Source organism: Cygnus atratus, chromosome 2, assembly GCF_013377495.2.
Source record: "Cygnus atratus isolate AKBS03 ecotype Queensland, Australia chromosome 2, CAtr_DNAZoo_HiC_assembly, whole genome shotgun sequence".
NCBI classification, from domain to species: Eukaryota; Metazoa; Chordata; class Aves; order Anseriformes; family Anatidae; genus Cygnus; species Cygnus atratus.
Window position 1 is genome coordinate 37,586,371 of NC_066363.1, and position 21,008 is coordinate 37,607,378.

The 21,008-nt window shown below is 39.8% G+C and overlaps 1 protein-coding gene across 1 annotated transcript in view; it reads right to left on the reverse strand.

Moving 5' to 3' along the window:
* RFTN1 (raftlin, lipid raft linker 1) overlaps positions 1 to 21,008 on the reverse strand; it is a 96,304-nt gene that overhangs the window by 12,898 nt on the left and 62,398 nt on the right. The window contains exons 5-7 of the mRNA XM_035556420.2: positions 17,885 to 18,302; positions 13,781 to 13,984; positions 4,844 to 4,959 (exon numbers count right to left, since the gene is read on the reverse strand). Coding sequence (XP_035412313.1) covers positions 4,844 to 4,959; positions 13,781 to 13,984; positions 17,885 to 18,302 — 738 coding nt within the window. The remainder of the gene's footprint in view (positions 1 to 4,843; positions 4,960 to 13,780; positions 13,985 to 17,884; positions 18,303 to 21,008) is intronic.

Below are 21,008 nucleotides of genomic sequence, written 5' to 3' on the forward strand. Positions count from 1 at the left end.
AAAAGAGGTCTGAAATGCCTCTTTACAGCTGCTTCTTAAGTGGAAGGATCAGATCTGCTATGCTCACTTTTTCCTGAAAGATTTTATGGCTGAGTGGGAACTAATTCTTACCTGTGATCATGTCACAAACCTAGGCAAAACGTTACAGATAGGAAGTGAATTTTATTCAGACTATTTTAAATCCTGTGCTTTTCTACCCATTTAGCTCAAGTGTCCTTTACTCAAGTGGAAGAAATGTTCGCATTGTCAGATTTCAGTACTTCGAGCACCACAAGGAAGTATTGGAAAGTTCCAAATTCATATGGCTAAATTTATCAAAAAAAAAAAAAAAGGATAGATTCACCTGTGCATTTTAATCCTATATAGAGCACATGTCTACTGATTTCAGTAGACAAATCTGTAGGTATTTATGCTGCTTTTGGATCTTACATAAAAGAAAGAAATAACAATTATAAAAACCTGTTAAAGATAACAGGCTCCTGAAGGTTTTGTTCAGCTTTACTTAAACAACAACAAGGGGCAAAATACTGAAATACTATGCCCAGACAACACAGATGTCTTTTGGATGGTAAAGAGGGTCACTCACAGAACTGCATTTCATGCCCATCGCCATCAGCTCCTTTGCTGACCTCGTCAAGCCTTTCTTCTATGCCTAAAACAGAACTGGCTTAATTGACGTATGACCTAAATCAAATCTACAGTCAAATCAAATCTTCATGTCCAGCGAATTTTTCTAAAGGCTTACATTAAGGCAACTTGCAACCTAGGCTCAGCAGAGATCATTTTTCAATCTTTTGATATGTCACACGGTAAAAGATTTACCATGTCTACAGAAGACACTGACCCCAATCAGTTTTGAAAGGGAAATGGCAACACCGTGATATATTTGAGATTTTATTCATGCTGGTGTACCAAAGATATGGTACAGCAGAAAATAAAAAAGTGATGAATCGCAAGCTGAAGATTTTCAATGAGAAAATATCTGTAAATTAAGGACAATATTTTCAGAATGAACAAGACTTCAGAAGAAGAACAATGAAGAAATCAAAAATAAATATTATAGCACAACTTTAAAGACAGTACTAGCTATTTTGTCATGGCTAATGGGGGAGAGAAGGTGACAGATTAGAGTTGGGGAGAGGGAAATCATGCAGGCTTTGATTAATCAGAGCTGTCTACACACATTTGCCTACACAAGCAGAATTAAAACCATCATACAAGTTTTAGGGCTAAATCTCAGAGACGGCAGTGGAAATAACATGCCCTGACATTTTTACAGTTAAAATGACAGGGATGAGAGCAGCATTTTGTCATTAGAAGTCCTCTGGTCAGTCACAGAGGATGTCACAGCTCTACTTAGCTTGAGAAGAAAGAGTTAAATTACTCAGAGCTATTACATCCTGTCTGCTGCTTGGCAGGACCACATACTGTGACAGCTGCAAGCTTTACATCCTCTGCAAACTGACATTTTACACACAGACCCAGTGCATCACACTGTTCAGCTTGTTTTTTCTATTAGCCTTAGCAATTAAAAAGGCAGCACTTTCCCTGCTAAGAGGTGTGCCAGCCCCTCTCTCTTGCCTTTATGATTAAACAGCAAAACTTTATCTTTTCAGTGAGAAAGGTTCTCTCCATATATATATATATATTATTACTGAGGGCATCAGTACATGCTATATATCTTCCTGTCTTAAACAGCTTTCTTTTGCTGTGGCTGGGATTCTATTCATTTGTTTCTTCTTAATTGGGATACAGCACAATAAATTTGCACAGTTCAGACCACATCTGAACAAGTTCACAGCTCATCCAGACAATCAGATCTGATGCAAATTTAAAACCAGAATCCATTACACACATTCATGTCATGCTGTCCATCAGTGCCTCTACTGCTGCCTTGGTATATACAAAAATAACAAACGGAAAAGGTTAATCTAAATCACAGCTAAACCTGTATCAAAAAATAAGAAATTCCACAATAATGAGGCATTCCACTGCTCCAGTACTCTCTCTGATAATATTTTGAACTATCCATAATAGAAATAAAGCATTTACTGGCATTAGGACATATTCTGTCATTACCGAACTGTCTCCTTCCTCCCATTTTACAGTCCCTGCCTCTGCCCCTTCATTATTCCATGCTTACAGCAAATAAGGGTGAATTCCAACAGGATTTAACAGAGAGGCAACTTGGTCTTCTGGTTTGGACACTGGGCAAGTGCCTACAGATTCTTCCGGCTCCCAGTATTTCTTTCACTCATTTGATAACTTTACTTATCTGTGCCTGCTATCTCTCAGAAAGCACAAGGCATGAAATATCCAGGAAGTTACTTAAATCTCAGGGGAAGAAAACAGAGGTGGTCAGCTCTGCTCTGTCTCTATCTGGGGAGAACCTTGCCAAGAGTTCCTCAATGCCTCGGCCTCCTTCAGCAGGCTTTTTCTCCTCCATTTTCAGATCGGCGTGTAATGCACTCATAATGTCCCCAAAAGAGGGGCACCTGACCTCAGGAGAGCAAAACTGCCAGGAAACAGCCAGCATCCAGATTTCAAATTACAGCAGAGAACAATCTGATCACACCAGCAAGTTGTGTACATGCTGCCAGACAGTTTCTGAAACTGCACAGAGACCTACCGAATCTTGTGTCTGGAACAAGAGGTCCTCCCCATTAGCCCTCACACAGACACGGTATGCAGCATTACAGCATCCCTTGACAGACCAGATGGGTTTTGTTGCTTGGTTCCTTAATCTGTTGACCAGCTGTGCCTCCAGCCTGGTACAGCTAACCAGGAGAAAGGCATTGCTGCTACAATTAGGGCGAATGATGCTCTACCTTCCAGGGCTCTCACGCTTCAAGGGGCCCTGCCAGAAGACACTCCTCGGCTGTATCCTAGCTTTCAGTCACTGCCATCACAAGGTTCCCTTTATCAGATGCTGTCCTTGTCATGTAGCTTGAGGCAAACTTTCTTATGTCCACCGAGAGCAAACTACGAGGTATGTAGGGAGCATCATGTGTAACTACATTGCAATATCCTTCTGAGTCTCACAGTACCTCTCACTGGCTGTCTGAGAAAAGCCAAACTGATTCAGACCAAGAATCCATTTAACTCAGAAAGCTGTCTCCAATGTGGCTCTACGGGACACCTACGGGAGAGTAATATCAGGGCAAGCACGTAGGATACCTGCCCCAAATATTTAACGTATTTCCTCAGCACAGCACATGGTTTAGTTTCTACTGAAACCAGTTGGTGAGGTGAGGTGAGGTGGGAGGACGGGGGGGGTTCCCTTCAGAAATGCACACCAAATTTGAACTAAAATGCTTGTACAGATGCATAGATAGAGATGGAGAAGACAGGAACTGTGGAAGAGATGACTTTCTCTACCCAAACCCATCGAAATTTTAGAAGCCACAGTATTCTCCAGAAATACGATCCACAGATCTACCTTCTGCTGCATAAAGAATGACCTAAATTACCTCCTTTTTGCGTGTTTGCACCTGGCCCTTCACTAGTGCCATTTGAGGGCTCTCATTTTTTTAGATGCACATTAGCACAAGAAAAGCTGCTGTTAACACGTTACACTGTTCTTCAAAAAGTTTCTAGCCATTATTATATGGCCATTTCTTGCTACACTACAAAGTCATCATCTAATAACCAAACTCTTAACCCTAGCCTCTTGGAATTTCACACATTTAGTCTAGCATCTGTCCCAATTTTCCTTACTTTTAGTAATCCATACTTTTGGCATGTATGTGCCTTGCTTAAGTCTCTCAGGATTTCACACCATTTATGATATATTCTAAGCTGGAAGATGAAGCATTGCCTTTACAGATACCTAAAATATACTTCTGGCAGACCAGAGTAATTTAACAATAAATCAAAAAAAAAAAAATCTGATAGTTAGCCAACAATTTCTTCTTTACCCCTGTGATCTTTTTGTTTCTTTCAGCAAAGTATTTTAAGACCAGTTTTTTAAATACCTACCTGTGTACCAAACTTGCTGTGGAAGATCTGTACTGACTGATCTAAACGGTGGTTTTACTGATCTGAGTGTGCATTTAGATCAATAAAAAGTCAATCTATGACACGCACAGTTTGTTTACAGGGATGTACCCAGAACAAACGTTTTTTTCAGCATATGAAGGAGGTCAGACAGAAGCAAATGTGATTATTTCCACATTCCTACTCCATGTAAGTCTATGTAAAGGGCCACAGCCTTTTTAACTGCAATACTACACTGACCCGCATGGTCATATTCCCCTTGCAACCAATGGAGATACTCTACAGTTAATCTAGCAAACACCTGTATTTTTGGGACAGACAGCCCTGAGATTCATTGCTCGCCACCACCCGCATTGTCCTCTCTTCCCACCCACCCAACGAAGTATGGAAAGGATCAAAATAGTATCAAATATCAAAAAAATTTAGGACAAGAGGGAATGGCCTCAAGTTGTGCCAGGGGAGGTTCAGGTTGGAAATGAAGAGACATTTCTTCTCAGAAAGAGCAGTCAGGCATTGGGACGGGTGGAGTCACTGTCCCTGGAGGTGTTTATGGAAAGGTTGGACGTGGTGCTTAGGGACACAACTTATTGCGTAATATCGGTGGGAGGGGGACAGTTGGACTAGGTGATCTTGGAGGTCTTTTCCAACCTTAATGATTTTATGAAAATCGAAAGAGCATTGTACAAAACCAGAGCGTGGTTAACTGACATTACTAATGCTGATCCCTTTACCCCAGTCACCTGTGTGCTACTGCTGAAGGACAGGTAAGTACGTAAGTCTGCCTCCATCCAGCAATTTGATTTACAAAAACCAAAAAAAAAATATCAAAGAAAAACTGCACACATACCTTCAGTACAGTCCACTGTTCTACAACAATAGCATCATAGCCCTGCATGGTTTTACTGTCTTCCACAGCAACATCTTCAAAGAGAAATACTCCATCCGTTGTTCCATGAAAGGAATCTGTGAAAACGCAGGGTTATGAGTAAGCTCTATGGAAGACAACCCATGTGTAACGAGGCATTTGAATTTATTAACAGCATGCTGTTCCAAGCATGTTAATAGGAGAAGTGCATAGACCTCCGTCTGAAAGCCCAGCTGTATTAAATGAATGAAACTAATATCTCTAGCAGTTTTTAAGAGCAGCCATCACTGTCCACTCTGTTATTCCGGAGTCTCTCATCAAAAAACACAGCTCTTGCATTTTGAGCAGGCACGATGAATTCAGCCCTCAGTTCAGCAGTACCGTTCACCTAAATGAAGTTATACAAACATTTACAGGCTGAAGACCATGTATTATGTTATATCAACTTCTCAAGGGCTTTTGTAGGTACGCTGATATTAACAACATTATGCATTCATTCTCCCAAGTCAGAGCCCTATATATGGATCAGGCACCGCAGTTACAATGATCTACGCGGACAAAGGATGATCTGGCATATCTGAATGCTGTGAAAGAAAAGATACATTCATAACTATTTCATCAATTTATAAAGGCATTTTGACCATCTGGCTTAGTGGCTCTCTACTCTCATTTGTATTCCCAGCATATTCAGCTTTTTTTCAGAGTACACATACTATTCAAGTTACTTCAGCACCACTTTCTCCTTGAACTTAGCTGTATACTTGATTATCAGCAGTCACTCCCATAGGCAAGCCCTCATTTTTTTTATCAGCTTCATGACACAACAGACTCCAACTAGTTGAAAAAACTGACTTACCTTTCCTTGCTAAAGTAAGATAAATGACGAAATAATAGTCATTTCTAAAAAATAGTACACGAACAGTATTGTACTCTTTATCAACACAGAGAACTCCTGTCACATTGTCATAAGCACGTTCCTCAGCCTGCCTTTCTGGTTTAAATAACACATTTACCCTGTACAACTGATTATAAAGGCCTTGTTCATCCCTGGCCTGAGTGTTGTATTTTACACAATAGTTTCTTTGCATTTTTAGGAAAACAGTGTTCCTTGCAGCACACATGTCAAACTGATAGATCCTCCAACTGACTTGTAGGTAAGTCTGCTTAGCTGTTTCAACAGGTCCTCCTACTTTCCCTGGTGGATGTTGTGAGGTCAAGAAATGCTAGCAGGAAGGCATCACTGCCTCCACGGGACAACACGTATCAAACTCACAACCAGTTTTCACAAAGGAGGAGTGAAGAGGATTAAAAGGCTTCTTACCCTCGTCAACACAATCTTAGTCAACACCTTATATAACCTATACTCATTTTATTACCTAGAAATGCAAAGCCCATGAAAAACTAGACTCCCACACTTGAGGGCTCGTGTCTAGAAATATATGTAACGAGACTGTTGTTGCAGGTGAAAAGCATTTGCACACCCCCTTGCTTCGATAAGCATGGTCCACTACTATTTTTGCTGAAGTTTCAATCAAGTCATTCAGTTATAAATGAGCAGATGCAAGTACTCATAGATAACACAAAACCAGATTTATTTATTTATGTTGAGGAGGAGGAAAGTTGTAAACCATTTAATAATTCCCACTCTCTTTGGGATTCTGTTAGGAGACTCAAAGAACCGTCTACCTTCATGCTGACAGCCTCCCCAGACAAGATTTCCGGTAACTCCATTTAGACTAATGAGGGAGAAAGATTCCTCATCACTACAGTGATTAAAGCCATTATTACACGGTGCTCAAAGGTGGATAAACTGGACTACAAAGCAGTAACTCCTGTCATCTAGATAGATTTCTCATCTCAGTGAGGTGAACATTCATTTTTGCTGTGAAATAACAAGTAAGATCACTAAAGAAGCTGGGTTACAGGTTGGAAAACATAGGGAGAACAAGCTTGTCACATCCAAATGGGCACAAGACTCGATTACCATATTTTATACAGAAATGGCATTTTGTTAGGTCCTACATTTCAAAGCGGGAACCAACCCAACTTCTGTGCAATACATCACATTCCAACACCCCAGCCCACGCCCAAATCTATTTTAGGATGCACAGCACACAAATAACCCTTTACTTTTCTAAAGCAGGGTTCACAGGACAGCACCTAGGGCTGAAAGCAGAATCCCATTCATCACCACTACACACAGACATCCGAGTCTTGTAAGGGAAGCTTGGTACACTAGCAGTGCTCTCGCCTCTGTATAGTGAGTCCTGTTAATGAAATTCTATGTCACACTGTTGGCACAACTGCAGCTTGAGCTCTGCCCACACATTTGCTTAGCGAATTAGTAAGCGATCAAAACACAATCAGCATGCGTGTGTTTACACTCTCTCATAAATCATCCTTCATGCTTCGCTCCGCTGTGCATTCCACTTGCACAGTTCACAGCTCCCACATATGTGAACGTTATGGCACATATGCAACGTTTTAGAAGCTAATAGCTGAGTTGGGAGACCCTACAGGGAGCAGACAAAGTTGACTGCACTTCCTTGTTGGGTGTACAGTGATTACGGTCGAAGGCTACATCCCTTCAATCCTAAGATCCATTAATTTTTTGGCTGGGAAAGAACCAGATAGGAATGAGAAAACCGGAAGGGGAAAATTGATGAGGGAGCGACAGCTGCTGCGTACTGGTGTCTGTTCAAAAGAGTGATGCTGGTGAAAAACTCTGTAAGAGAAACTGCTCGATGACACTCATTAGAATTTCCCACCTTAACTCTAACCAAGTCTTCCCTCTACCTGTCATTCCACAACGCTTAAACTTTCAGGCCATAAATGTGTGTCTGCCAATTCTCACACCTTGGCACTACACCTTCCCTTTTTCAGGTCAGCTACTACCTTTCCAGCTAAAAAGGGGAGGTAAAGAGTAATTGGACCATGAATTTCATCCCATATGAAGCATTTGGGATGCTAAGAATAAAAGGGAAAAGAGAAATCAGAACAAGAGATACAAGGGTCATCATTTGGAGAAGAGGCACACAGAACCCATGTTATAGTGTCAGAATTAGCAGGAACTTCAGGGAAACTCTTACACAGAGATGTTGAAGGGCAAAGAGTTAGATGCATTGAGCCTACCTGCAATACCTTTATCCCACAGATGCTGTAAAGTCTGCAGCAACTTAGGCTACAATCATGTTCTACAGGTGAGATTCGTATCACCTGACATTACATATTTATGGCATAGATGTCAACAGTTGAATTAGTCATCAAGGCTCTCTTTTACAATTGATGCAGAGAAATAACCATTACTTCATTCAGTACTTAGTTTCACAGAATCACAGAATAATTGAGGTGGATGGGGACCTCAGGATGCCTCCAGTTCAATCTCCTGTTCAAAGCAGGAGCGGACTAGGCTGCTCAGGGCTTTACCCAGTTGTATCTTGAAAATCTTCAAGGATGGAGACTGTACAACTTCCCAGGCAGCCTCTTCCAAAGTTTGACTGTTTCTATGATGAAAAAGTTTTTCCTTATATCCAACTAGGACATGTCTTGTTTCAATTTACACACGTTCTTTCTCATCCTGCAACCATGCACCTAGGCAAGGGCCTGTATCCATTTTCTTGATAATCATCTCCTCAGACACTAGCAGGCAGTGTTAGGACCGACAAAGCCGACCCTTTTTCAGGCTGAACAAAGCCAGCTCCTTCAGTCTTCCCTCACAGGACAAGTGCTCCAGCCACTGACTGTCATGGTGGCCTGCTGCCAAACCAGCTCCAGTTTGTGAATATCTTCCTTGTTCCTTTGGGGAAGTGCCCAAAACTGGGCACATTATGTGGTCTACACGCAGCCTTACTGGGTGCCAAGTAGAGGAGGACTTTACTACTTGCTGTACTCTTGTCAATACAGCCTGGTATGCTGGTGCCTTCTCTACGGCCATGGCACGCCGCTGGTTCATGCTCAGCTTGCCACCTACTAACATTGCCCAGGGCCCTTTCAACAGAGCTGCTACCTCGCCAGGCAGTCTCCAGCCTTGTGTGTGCAAGGACTTCTCCCTCCCCAGAGGCAGGAAATTTGTCCTCATTGAATTTCAAACAGCTCCTGCTGGCCTGTTCTTCCAGCCTGCCCAGGTCCCTCTGAACAGCAGCCCAACCCTGACGCACATCAACCGCACCCTGAGCATGGGATCATCTGCAGACCAGGCAGAAGCACACATCCTTGCCTCCTCTGCAGCACTGCTAGCACTGTTAGACACAGATGATCCCAGGACAGAGCTCTGTGGTACTCCACTTGTTACTCCAGGCAAAGCATGACCTATAATTACTACCCTCTGAGCCCAGCCATGCAACCAGTTTTTTTTAACTGTCTAGTTGGCTTCCCATAGAGGCTGCTGCTCCTAACTTGGTACGAAAATATTGTGGGAGCCACTGTAAAACTTCCTTCCTGAAGTCACCCAAAATTACATCCACTGCTATCCTTTCATCTACAAATCCAGTCATTTTATCACAGAAGGCAATTGCTTTGGTGAAGTATGATTTACCCTTGTTAAATCCATGCTGACTGTTCACAATGACTTTCCTCTCCTTCATGCGTCCAGAAATGTGTTTCAAGGGGACTCAGTGATTTTTTCAGTGAAAAGAAGTGAGGCTGGATGGTCTTTTTGGTCTTTTTTGAAGACAGGTGCAACCTTTGCCTTTCTCATGTGTTGGGGACCTACCCTGATCTCCATGACCTTTCAGAGATGACTAAGAGCGGCCTCATAACAACATCAGCCAGCTCTCCCAGCACCCTTGGATGCAGATCATCTGGTCTCAGAACTCAAGCAACCCCTGTCTCGATCTTCATCCACTGCTGCTAATCCTGCACCTCCTTGAACCTTGCCTCCAAGCTCCGAGGCCTAGCAAAGGAGGCGCTACATATCTCAGCCTTTTCTAGATCTTCTGTCACTACATCACGTATCCCAATGTACCCACCCATCTCTTCTATATGTCTGATGTGGGATAAGGTGAATCACAACACAGACTGTATTGGTCTAGGCCAATTTTACACCAACTGTAATGACACTTTTGAATTCCAACTCATGCAGACACCTGCATGGCAGGTTCCAACATTTATTTCGCTGAATCTTACCTAACTAACCTACAAAGATCAGCCATCCAAAGCTTTAGATGGTGAGTTGGTCTTTCCAGTTTCCACTGTTTCTCACATGAAGTATTTATTGATTCTGGTGCAGTTGTATTCTCTTTTGGTAATGCCTTGTTTAGCAATATTTATCTCCTGGAACTTAGCCTGCATTAAAAAGGTCATTAATAATACCAAATATTAGTTCATTTGCAATAGGGCAATAAGTAATGCCAATAAAACAAGCTATTATGACTTTGCTGTTTATGGTATCATTTCCCAGTCTCTACTCTTAAACTGACATAACTTCACTCTTTCTTAAAGAAAGGGCTCAGAACACAAAGGTTACAATCATTGTCCTTCCTCTGAAAATGTTCTATTGCCACTGAATTTTCATTAAGGTATCCCGCTGTGCACAAAAAGCTATTTTCACTGGTTGTATAAATATTTGATGTAGCTCTGTTGACAAAAAGCTATTTTGATGTTCTGGCTTCTGATTTACAAGAAGTATATGGCAAAAAAAAAATCTTTCTTTGCTATGACAGCTTTTCTAGTGTGCAACAATTTTCACTGTGTTGTCTTTGAACCACAAATCTCCCTCGTCTAGGAAACTAACCTTTAGGCTGCTGGTGCTCTCAGAGATGAAAACTAGCTATCTGGTTCTATGAGTCTGTGTGCAATGTGATCTGAATGTTGGCCTTTGCTTCAAATTTATATTCCTCCCTTCCCTTGAACCTTTTCACCTTCACTATGCGCAGAAAAAATAATTCCATATGGATGATAAAAATTCCAGCCACTTCAGTGGATAAGGTGAAAATAATTGGCCAAATGCATCACTGGTTCATCTCTGTCAGCAACAGTGCAAATGTAACAGAGACAATCAACTTGCTCCTCTAAAAACCTGACTACTTTCCACTTCCAACCAACTCATATTTTGTTTAATTTACTTGCTCTGTCTTTAAGTCCTGTCAACTTTTTATGGCCGGTTGCCTGTTTTTTTCTAAGCTTGAAAGCCACGAAATTCACAGACAATGGTAAAACAAATGCAAGAATGCCCAGTATTTAAAGAACTGTAGTTCAAAACAACTAAAAATGAAGAAGATTGTAATTACTCTGTTAATGCATGAAAGTATAACCTTAGCTTTGATTCTTCCTCCCTTCTCATCCTCACCTACTCTTACACTGCCGACTGAAAACTTGCTGTTAAAGGAAAGAAACAGATCCTTCCTGTTACATCTTTTCCATTTTCAGTGGTATTCATTTGTACCTGGCTGCTACGGTCTTTACTTCTCACTAGAAGAGGGAATGGGTGAAGTCCTACGATCACTTCAGATCATTTGACAGCATCAGTTACACCTGGGATTACAAGCAGCATTAGCAACGACATGAGTTGGATGAAGTAACAGCAAGTAACAACTCCAAATTTAAATAATTAATGCTGCTGTTTCTAACTTACTAGCAAAATCTGAAAACGTTTAATATATGGTGTAACACTCCATGGTTTACATTTTGTAATTTGCAAGTGTGTTGTATCTCTGTTTATTATTATATGGCATGATAAGCAAAAATAAACAGTTGCTATCAGTGAACTTTAAAATTCTTTTAAATACAAATTATTAAACTGTTGGCAGAAGGAAGAAACAAATTATGTCTGCTGATAATCTGGAAATCTTTACTTCATTGGGCATTCCAAGGACAAGGGGGAAGACGATAATAACCCTGCTTTTAAGTCTAATAAGCAAAATAATGAATTCATACTTTAAGGTAAAGAGAAAACCAGTTCCCAGAACAAAGAAGTGTATATAACCAATTAGATAAAGTATGCTAATATTACCTTGATTTGGAAAGGGATTAATCAGTGAATACAGAGATCAGCTGTGTGGAGATGGACAAGCTGCCTTAAAGGACTAGAAAAAAGTAAAGACAAGAAGCCTTCAGCCTCCTCTTTCTTCCCCCCTTCCTACCCTGGTTGGTGTACGACTGGAAAATCTGTTTTACTGCTCTGAAGCATAGGAAAATGTTAGGATTGAAGTCATAAACACTTAACTGCAAGTGATGTTTGACTTACAGATGTTCTTAGCAAATACCCTTCTAATAGCACGGGCATAGTCACAGCATTTTAACATAACAGTTTTAACTGATACCCTTTTAAAAGCCTTAACTCTGAGCTTTCTGACTACTGAAACTGTTCCTCCTGAAACTGCAAGATGCTAAAGAAAAAAATGTTTATTAATTGCTCATCTTCAGTCTCTAATCTAAATTAATCATGAATCTGTCTACTTTCATATAATTCATTGTCCTGTTTGCATAGAAACTTTCATGTCATCGTTCAAGCTTACTTTATCTATGTCTGTAGGCAGTTATCCAGCACTCCTCACTGGGGTGTCCAAGTACATGAACTTCCCTCAGAGCTGTTATATAAATGAACTTTAGAAGTTTAAATAACAGAAAAATGCTGTGTTTAAAGCGTTTTAGAGTACATTGATAAGCAGATTTTATTAAAGAAAACACTGAGCCTGATACAGCCAATTAGTTTTGCCTCGATGAGTTGCAATTTATACACATAAAATAAATGACCGTGGCTTTAAATAAGTTAACTAACAATTAGGCTTTCCAGGAAGCTGTATCAAAGCATTCCATCAACTGAACTTTAGACCTTTTTTTTTTTTTTGCTACTTGCTGCAAAACAAAACAAAACAAAAAAATAGGATTGCTTATTAATTTCCCAATTGACTTTTACCAGAACCAACTGATATTACTGTGTTTTATCACGGGCCCTGGAATTCTAACTGGCAGCAAAATGGGAAGAAGATGCTCTCTAAGCAGTTTTCCTATAATTTTGTGGCACGAACCCATGTTACTTAGTAGCAGGGCCCAATCTATGGGTTACCACATCCCTTTTGAAGAATGCAAAACAAACCGAAATTAGGTGAAAGATTCATAGCATTCACAAGGATTCAGCCATAAGCATTTTAACTGTGCAGTATACTCGTCACGTAAGTTTCCACTAAAACTAATTTGGCTATAAGTTCAACATTTCGATGTTCAAGTACTTCCCTTGGTTTGTTCTCATGGTCCCCTGGTTATGTCTCCAAGATCCCTATTATGCACCAAAATCTTTCTTTGTGCAACAGGCTTGTCTGCAGAGACACCACTGTGGCCAGGCATGTAGTACAGATTGGCTGCATACAGTATTAAGTTGAATTCACTGCTACATTTTCACAGCAAAAATCTGTTTTTCAGTCTTTTCATCTTAATAATACCATCACTGACCCATCACACACATGAAACTCGTATCACTAGGACGAAACAAGAAGCACAGACAATTTTTATAAAAATATTGTGCCATAAATGTGAAAATATCCTCTACAAGAACTGGGAGTAACAAGCTAGATACTGGCCAGATAAAACTAGAGGGTCCTTATACCACCCTAGCATCAGACCCAGGTGCAGCATGTGGCCAGAGAGCTAAGAAGAAAGACACTCTTCCATTTATGTCATCTGCTTTACAATCTTAGTAATTTAATTCATTTTACTTGGTACTGTTGATTAAGTCTGTGTATTTCTGCAGTTACAGAATCTCTATTATGTTTATAAAATACATGATCTCAGCTTTCCTTATTCAAATGCCAAAATATTTCCTGTGCTTTCATTCCACTTCACTGAAATAGGATGATTTAAAACAAATATGCCCCAAGCCTGTATTAAAAGCACCTCCCAAATGTCTTCTCTTCAAAGATAATGACCTCTATTAGAGGAGAAAGGAAAATAATCACAACATAATGCTTTCTGTGATTTCCATACCATTTACCATTCCAAGGCTGAAGATGGCGTTTACCAAGGAGCCTCCTTTCCTGAAGTGATCTGTCATGTGCTCCAGCCAATTTGCTTCTAAGCTGTTGACAGTCTGCCCGTTCCTGGAGATCCTCATAGGGATGGTCACCGTATAATACTGGCTGCATCTTTGGGGGGTTTTAGGCTTGTTGAAGAGTGCGAAGATCTCTGTCTCTACCAAAAAGTAAAAATTGGAGTAATGCAACAACCACATTATGGTATTTCAGCTAAAACGATGCAGAACCCACTGTTTGCCCGTGCCTGACTATACGGTGCAACTGCAAAAACTTTTGGACTTGGTTTTCTCCTTATTACATTTCTGCAGTGTCCAACACAGGAGGAACCCCAAACCCAACACAGCACTTTGATTGCTGTTACAATATTTGTTACTAACAACGGATTCACTGTTGGTAATAAACATTTACAGGTAACAACACTTGTGTACTAATGGACAGTCCCCCTGCTACAATTACCAGTATAAACCAAGGTACAAAACCAAAGAATCTCCACAAACTGCATTAAGTACCATAGAAGTCTCAATATCACTAAAAATTAACGCCCAGAGTACTTCCTTTTGCCTACTGAATGCACTGTTAAAAGTCGTGTAACACTGAGGATGGTTCAAATGTGAAATCTTCTTGCAGATTTAGGAGAAACTGCATTACACAGATCGCGGCCATTAAAATGAAGTATTAAATAACTTGTTTTTGATAATGCTATGGCACGGAACCAGCAAGCAGTAGGCTCATCTAAAGAAAACACAATGAATCATAAATAGAGAGACAATGTTAGCTGGTTAGTTGATTTACTCTGGGTCTGAGCCAAGGCACAACAGCAAATGAATCTTGAAAGTAGAATTGTGAACGGTCTCAAAAATGAGAACATTTTCTAGACTCTGTTCCCTATCTCCTCTTACAATTGCAAAAAAGTCACTGTTGACAGCAAAGTTGAGCTTTCACAGCTCTGAGGTTGGAAGTAAATTTAAGTGCAGATTGACTATTGACTTTCAAGAGCCAAAAAATTCCCTCTAAATAAATATAAAGAGCAAAAACATCAAGTGAAATCCATTCATTCAACAAGCTCCTCTTTTTTCCAAGTTATTATATTCTAATCTCAAATATTAAAGAAAGAAATGTCAAGAGAAATGTTAAGATTGCTCTCTAACAGAAATGTCTCTGAGCATGAAGTGTGTAAATGAAAATCATATCAGAAAGGAGATGCTGGCAGCACTTGGAAGCAGGAAGCTCACTATATAACCAAACATGAGAAAGAGACCTAAAGATCTCAGACATGGACCGTGATTAAAATAGAATTAAAAGGAATAATTAACATGGATCCTCTCGCTGTTTGCCAATTGTTTAGAAAGAACAAAACGATGAAAATCCTAACTCAGAAGAGCATACACATAAAACTTCTGCGCTCAGTTTGATTCTGACTCCCAAAACAAACCCATGTTGGAAACTGAGATCTTTGGGTGTATACGAAGACATTTTACTAACAATAGTAAATCATGGAACTGGAAACCCATAGGGAGATGATAACTTGGATTTGACACTGGGCTGTTGACAACGCGCATTTAAAACGTGCGGGAGTCTTTCAGTGGTTCACTTGGTTTTGCAACCATTACTACACCAGTCCTTCCCACTGTTCCAGTTACTACTGACAAAAGTTTTCACCAGACAGCCTGACTGCTCAAGCATGGCCAAATACACCTTCAGTTTGGTTCTAGATAACACGGGACTTTTGGACACAGCGTTGGAATATTTGTGCCTTGTTCAAAAAATAATTATCAATGGTGTTTTCAGAGCCCTTTAACAAAAGGGAAAGTAAATGAGCATTACAAAATATTCAGCACAAAAAAAAAATGAAGCAGCGTAAAAATAACTGTTGAATAGTATAAAACCTAAACTAAAGGACAAAATTAAGATTCCACAAATGGTAAGAAATATCACTCCCACACACACAAAGTTTAATGTAGGGAAGAAGGAGTTCAACAGTGATCACTTCCTATGGAATAAGTAGGGTAACAGCGAAAAAAAACACCTGGTACTTTCTACCTTCATGTTCCCAAGGAAGGATGGAGAATTGGTGCCAAAGACTGAAATACATTTTCCATGGGAGGAAGAGGGAGTGCTGTAATAACAAAAAGCCATACCAGAGTAATAAAGAAGTCAGAAATGTTGTATAGGCAATAGATTCGGGAAAATCCTACTGGAGGTGAGCTATTTCATCTTCTGTCATATAAAAGTGCCTTCTCAGACTTCTACTCTTGGAAAGTACTTGCATAACTCACCAGTAAAAATACATGAAAAATAAATAAGGCCAAAAAGCACTCGGAGAAAGAAAGATAAATAAGGAAACTAACCACATTTTTTTTTAAATAAAACCTCTTATCTGGCAAATCAGAAGCTGTAATAAAATCAGCTAGGGTGTTCCAGACAGAAGTTTAGGAAGATTTGAGGTGGTCAGCTTCCCACTATGCAGAAATATTAAGAACATGGTTACTTGCAGCAAACAATTTCCACAGTTCAGTGGGGAGAGTAGCATCAAAAAGATAATTGCTAGGTTAACTATCTCAAAGACAGGATATATAAAAAGAGAAAGAACTGGTCTGATATGAGTTGGAGGTATCTAATTTAGAACTATAGAACTCCAAGGGGTTCTATAATGAGTAAGTTTTGAGCATAAAACAAAATATTAAAATAATAGCAGTGCTTTGACCAAACCTGGCTGCTGCCTCGCCCCAAAAATTTGAGGATAGTATAGCGAAAGGTTACTGAAGAATGATCCAAATCTGGTGACAAAAACCTAATCACATGAAAATGCAACGGAAACCAAGACAATAGTCCAAGTCCAAATAGTCCAAGAATGCATATTCATTCTCAGTCCTACACTATAAAATCCCCAAAGGGCCAGGATTGTTTGACTGAATCCATGTAAAACATGAAGAATAGCGATAAATTGAAGTCAAGGACAGTACCAGCTCAAAGGAATGTAGATGGAATTTCCTTATGTAGATTTATAACTTGTAAGAAAAGTAAGCAAAAAAGTAATAGAAATAAGTGTACACAATCTCTTCTAGGATGTAGACAAATATAGGAAAGAAAGATTTAAAGTGAAAAGGGGGCAAGAATCTTTTTTCTGATGACTTGATTTTCTAAATTACTCTGGTCTACATCCTATTTTAAACTACAATTTCTGCTACTGAATTAACCTCTGAGAAACGAACACCTTAAGGAGGAAACCTTGAGACCTCAGCTGAGACTTTTTTTTTTTAAGATGATATAAAATGACATCTAAAATTGGAAAGCATATCTGAAGAGATATAAATCAAAGAAGAGGAGAGAAAGAACAGGAGAAAGGGAGAGAGAAAGAGAGAAAGAGAAGAGGAAGGGATGGGACGAGAAAAAGAAAAGAGGGGAGGGGAGGGGAGGGGAGGGGAGGGGAGGGGAGGGGAGGGGAGGGGAGGGGAGGGGAGGGGAGGGGAGGGGAGGGGAGGAGAGGAGAGGAGAGGAGAGGAGAGGAGAGGAGAGGAGAGGAGAGGAGAGGAGAGGAGAGGAGAGGAGAGGAGAGGAGAGGAGAGGAGAGGAGAGGAGAGGAGAGAAAAAACTGGTCTGTGAAAAATAACCTTCAAAAATATGAAAATCAGAAGGTAAATCATTAGGAGCACCATTATCACAAGGACCATTATTATGAATTAGCAAACATGAACCATTAACAGAAATAACTACTGATTTCCAGATATCAAATATCCAGAGTTCTCAGATTATCACAACAAACCCAGAAATCAACCAGTCCAGCTGAACAGCGGACTAAAATAAATCTTTCCACTGAGGCATAGGAACAGGACATAACACAGTTGCACCTGGTTATACCAGTTCTTCATTTGCCATCCGACTTACCCTCAGTGATTGCGAACTGCGTAACAATGCTGAAATGGGGCTAAGTGGTTCAGTTGGTGCACCCGTTCTCAGCTTTTACAGTGCTAAGTTCCGAGCCCCGAAGGAGCTGGGAACATAATTGAGGCAATTTTAAACTTGGCTTTTATGTATTAGAGGTCAGTGCCATACTTACTGCCGGTAAGGGGTTTTGAACTTGGTGCTGGCGCTTCATTCTCTGCAACTCCATTCTGCGTGTCTGTCGCTTCTCTTACACTCGGGCTCTCAGGTTGTTCTTCATTGCCCTTCACAGACTTGAAATTGGGCTCCTCAGTAGCCTGTCCTTCACCCCTCCAGCCTTCCCTGGATGTGGCACGTTGGTCAGCACTCTCCTCGCTTGGTGCTCGAGTATTGCATCCATTAATGCCATCTATTTTCTCGCCATCCAGCGAAGCTTGATCCTCAGGGCAATTTGAAACATTTTTATTATCTCTTGATTGCACAGAGTTGTTACTGGCGGGTGTCAGAGAGGAGCTGACAAGACAGTTCTTTTGGGAATGGTACTGAGGTATAATTCCAACAAATTTCAAGCCTTGACTTGCTGCATCTTGAATCTACAAGTCAAAGAAGATTAGATTTTAACTGTCAAGCTGTCTTAGCTAAATAGAAATACAGAAAATAACACCTTTCAAGGGAGCTAGCATGTCATTTTGCTACATTTGTCCACTACCACAAGAAACTGTTGTTACATTTACATAAAAAGTTAAATTCCACAGAAGTAGGATGAGAAATTCCCTACACTGTCTAAACTGCAATAATACAGAAGTGCACACATGCATGCACACGCACACACATAAAGGGAAGAAAATGCCTAAATACTTCTTCACAGGACATAAAGGATTGTTTGAAAAGTTTATTCTAAATTATCAGAGGTTGCATTACACGAAGTTTTAGCATCAACCTTATGAAGTCACAGACTTAATGTTACACCTTCTGCTGTATTAGGCATGTGATTATGACTTTCATGCAAGAAAAAGGTTATTAATTCTCTCTGTTTTATGCACCATCATAACAACAGTTGTTGTTTTTCCTATTTTGGATTCAGACACAAATGGCAAACTTTCACATAATGAGTACATAAAAGCAAAGTTATTTTAATACATCACGTTTGGGAAGATAGAGAACTCCATAGAATAGCTGTGAGATGAGCAAAGAAGAAGAATGAAAACTAAGGGGCTGTATTATTAATCCTTTACATTTTAGGTAAAGAAAGAACATGAAAGAATCAAATCACAAAAGGTCCTAAGAAAAGAGCACTGGGCTAGTAGTAGTGACAATCAGATAAAGCAGGAATTAGCCAAGGAAGGCTTGAGATGTAGCAGAAAAAGAAATCTATTGCAGGGACTCAGCATCACAGACACACCATCCATCAGAGACCTCAGCCTCACACTCCTGAAATACAGCGAGCCAGACTCTTGTGAAAAGGCATGAGTTCATTTATCCAAATCACCAACAGAAAAGGAAAGGTTTCCATGTAACGCATACAGTTTGTATAATATAAAGTCTAAACATGCATAAATATTTCAAAAAGAAATGGCTTAAGAATGGAAAAATAGTTTCACTTTCTGTGCATACAATGTAATTCTGGAGAGTTGAAGTGTCTTAATTATTCTCTGAGGTTCAATTTTGTATGAACTTATGTGAAACAGTTCAGGCTTCTTTTCAGGAGCAAGTGAAATACAGTATTTTACATGAATCTTAACATTGAAAGCACAAGAGGTGGAACAGAATAGGGAAGAATTTTGTATATATATATTTAAATATATACACATATATTTTAAGAGGAAGCTCATTTCTGCATCTTCCCTACCTAGAACTATTTTTTTCTAAATGAATCATCTACTTCCTGCTAATGTGGTCCTGTTCTGAACATACAAACCTACCGATGATACCTCATCTACAAGAACTTCCTCTTTCAAACCACTGTTATGTTTTTCATGTTAAATTAACTCTTAATGTTGTGATGGCAGGAACTTAAACAGAGCTCTCCAGGAAACAAATACAACAGTCTTCGCAGGGGTTTAGCCTGACAAACATGAGATGCTGACTTAACTAAAGCTCATTGCTAAATGGGGATGACAACCTCCAGATAAAAATACTACCAGCAGTATCTTGATCAAATGGATGTGTACAGAGAACATCAGCATGTAACTGGTTTGCTCAGAAAGGTTTATGTTGCATTCATAACACACTTTCTGAATCCCTGAACAACACAAGTTCTGAATCCCTGTTGCAATTTTACAAATACATTTTTAAAAAGTCATTGAAAGAATTACAAATTCAGCTCATCTGTTATCACTAATCTATACACACATCACTACATTTGTTTAGCAGGTTGCAGGGCAGCTAATTATAGAAATTTAACTTGTATACAACTCTTAAGAGTGTGAGGATAGTACATATGTATTTTTTTTTACTGGTCCTGGAAGACTGCTTGTCAGCCCATACCAGGCTCTCCCACACTGTGATTTGGATGAGAACAGCTTTCACAGCTATTGTAGCAATGTTTTACAGCCTTGGCACACTCACAGAAAACATGTTCGTTCTAAAGAATACCTGAACCTGATGTTTTTCTTCTGAGGCTCTTGTTCTCAGAAGAGCAAGAGGAGGAAATAAGGATGGAATGATATTCTAGGCTGTCTTAGCCTAATAGTTTAGCACAAATACTACAAAAAGAGAACACATCTGCACTTTCCAAACAAGTTAATCAGCAGTATATAGAATACAATATTTTATTTAAACCTACATTTCAATTTTTCCCAATTGCATAAGGGAGAACCAAACATCTCATTATTTTCGATAAAGCCAATTTAACAGGAAACGTTACATCAACTGTGCAATGAAAGCTGCAGAAAAGCAAAGTGATGTATCAGCAGATGCAAACAGTCTGTCTTTCCAACTTTCCACAAAACGACGAGGAAGCTAGCTCACATCATAAATAAAGTATGAAGCTCTAACATTTTCAAACTATGAACGAAAGTAATTTGATTTCAAACAACAAACAAAAATAATTTGATTTTTTGGCACCCTATTTAGAGTTTAAGTAGTGCAGAATTTTAGTTGCCTTTACAGCCAGAATGAATTATGCCATCCGGTATCCATTACTATTTCTTGTTTCCTGTATTTGAAATATTCAAATTCCAAAAAACACAAACCCGGACTCAAACAAGAAACCAAACCTCGGTACCCTGACAATCAGTAACAGGGCAACGTGCAGGAGAAGGCAGGGGTAAAGGTGAACTGAATGGAAAGAACACGCT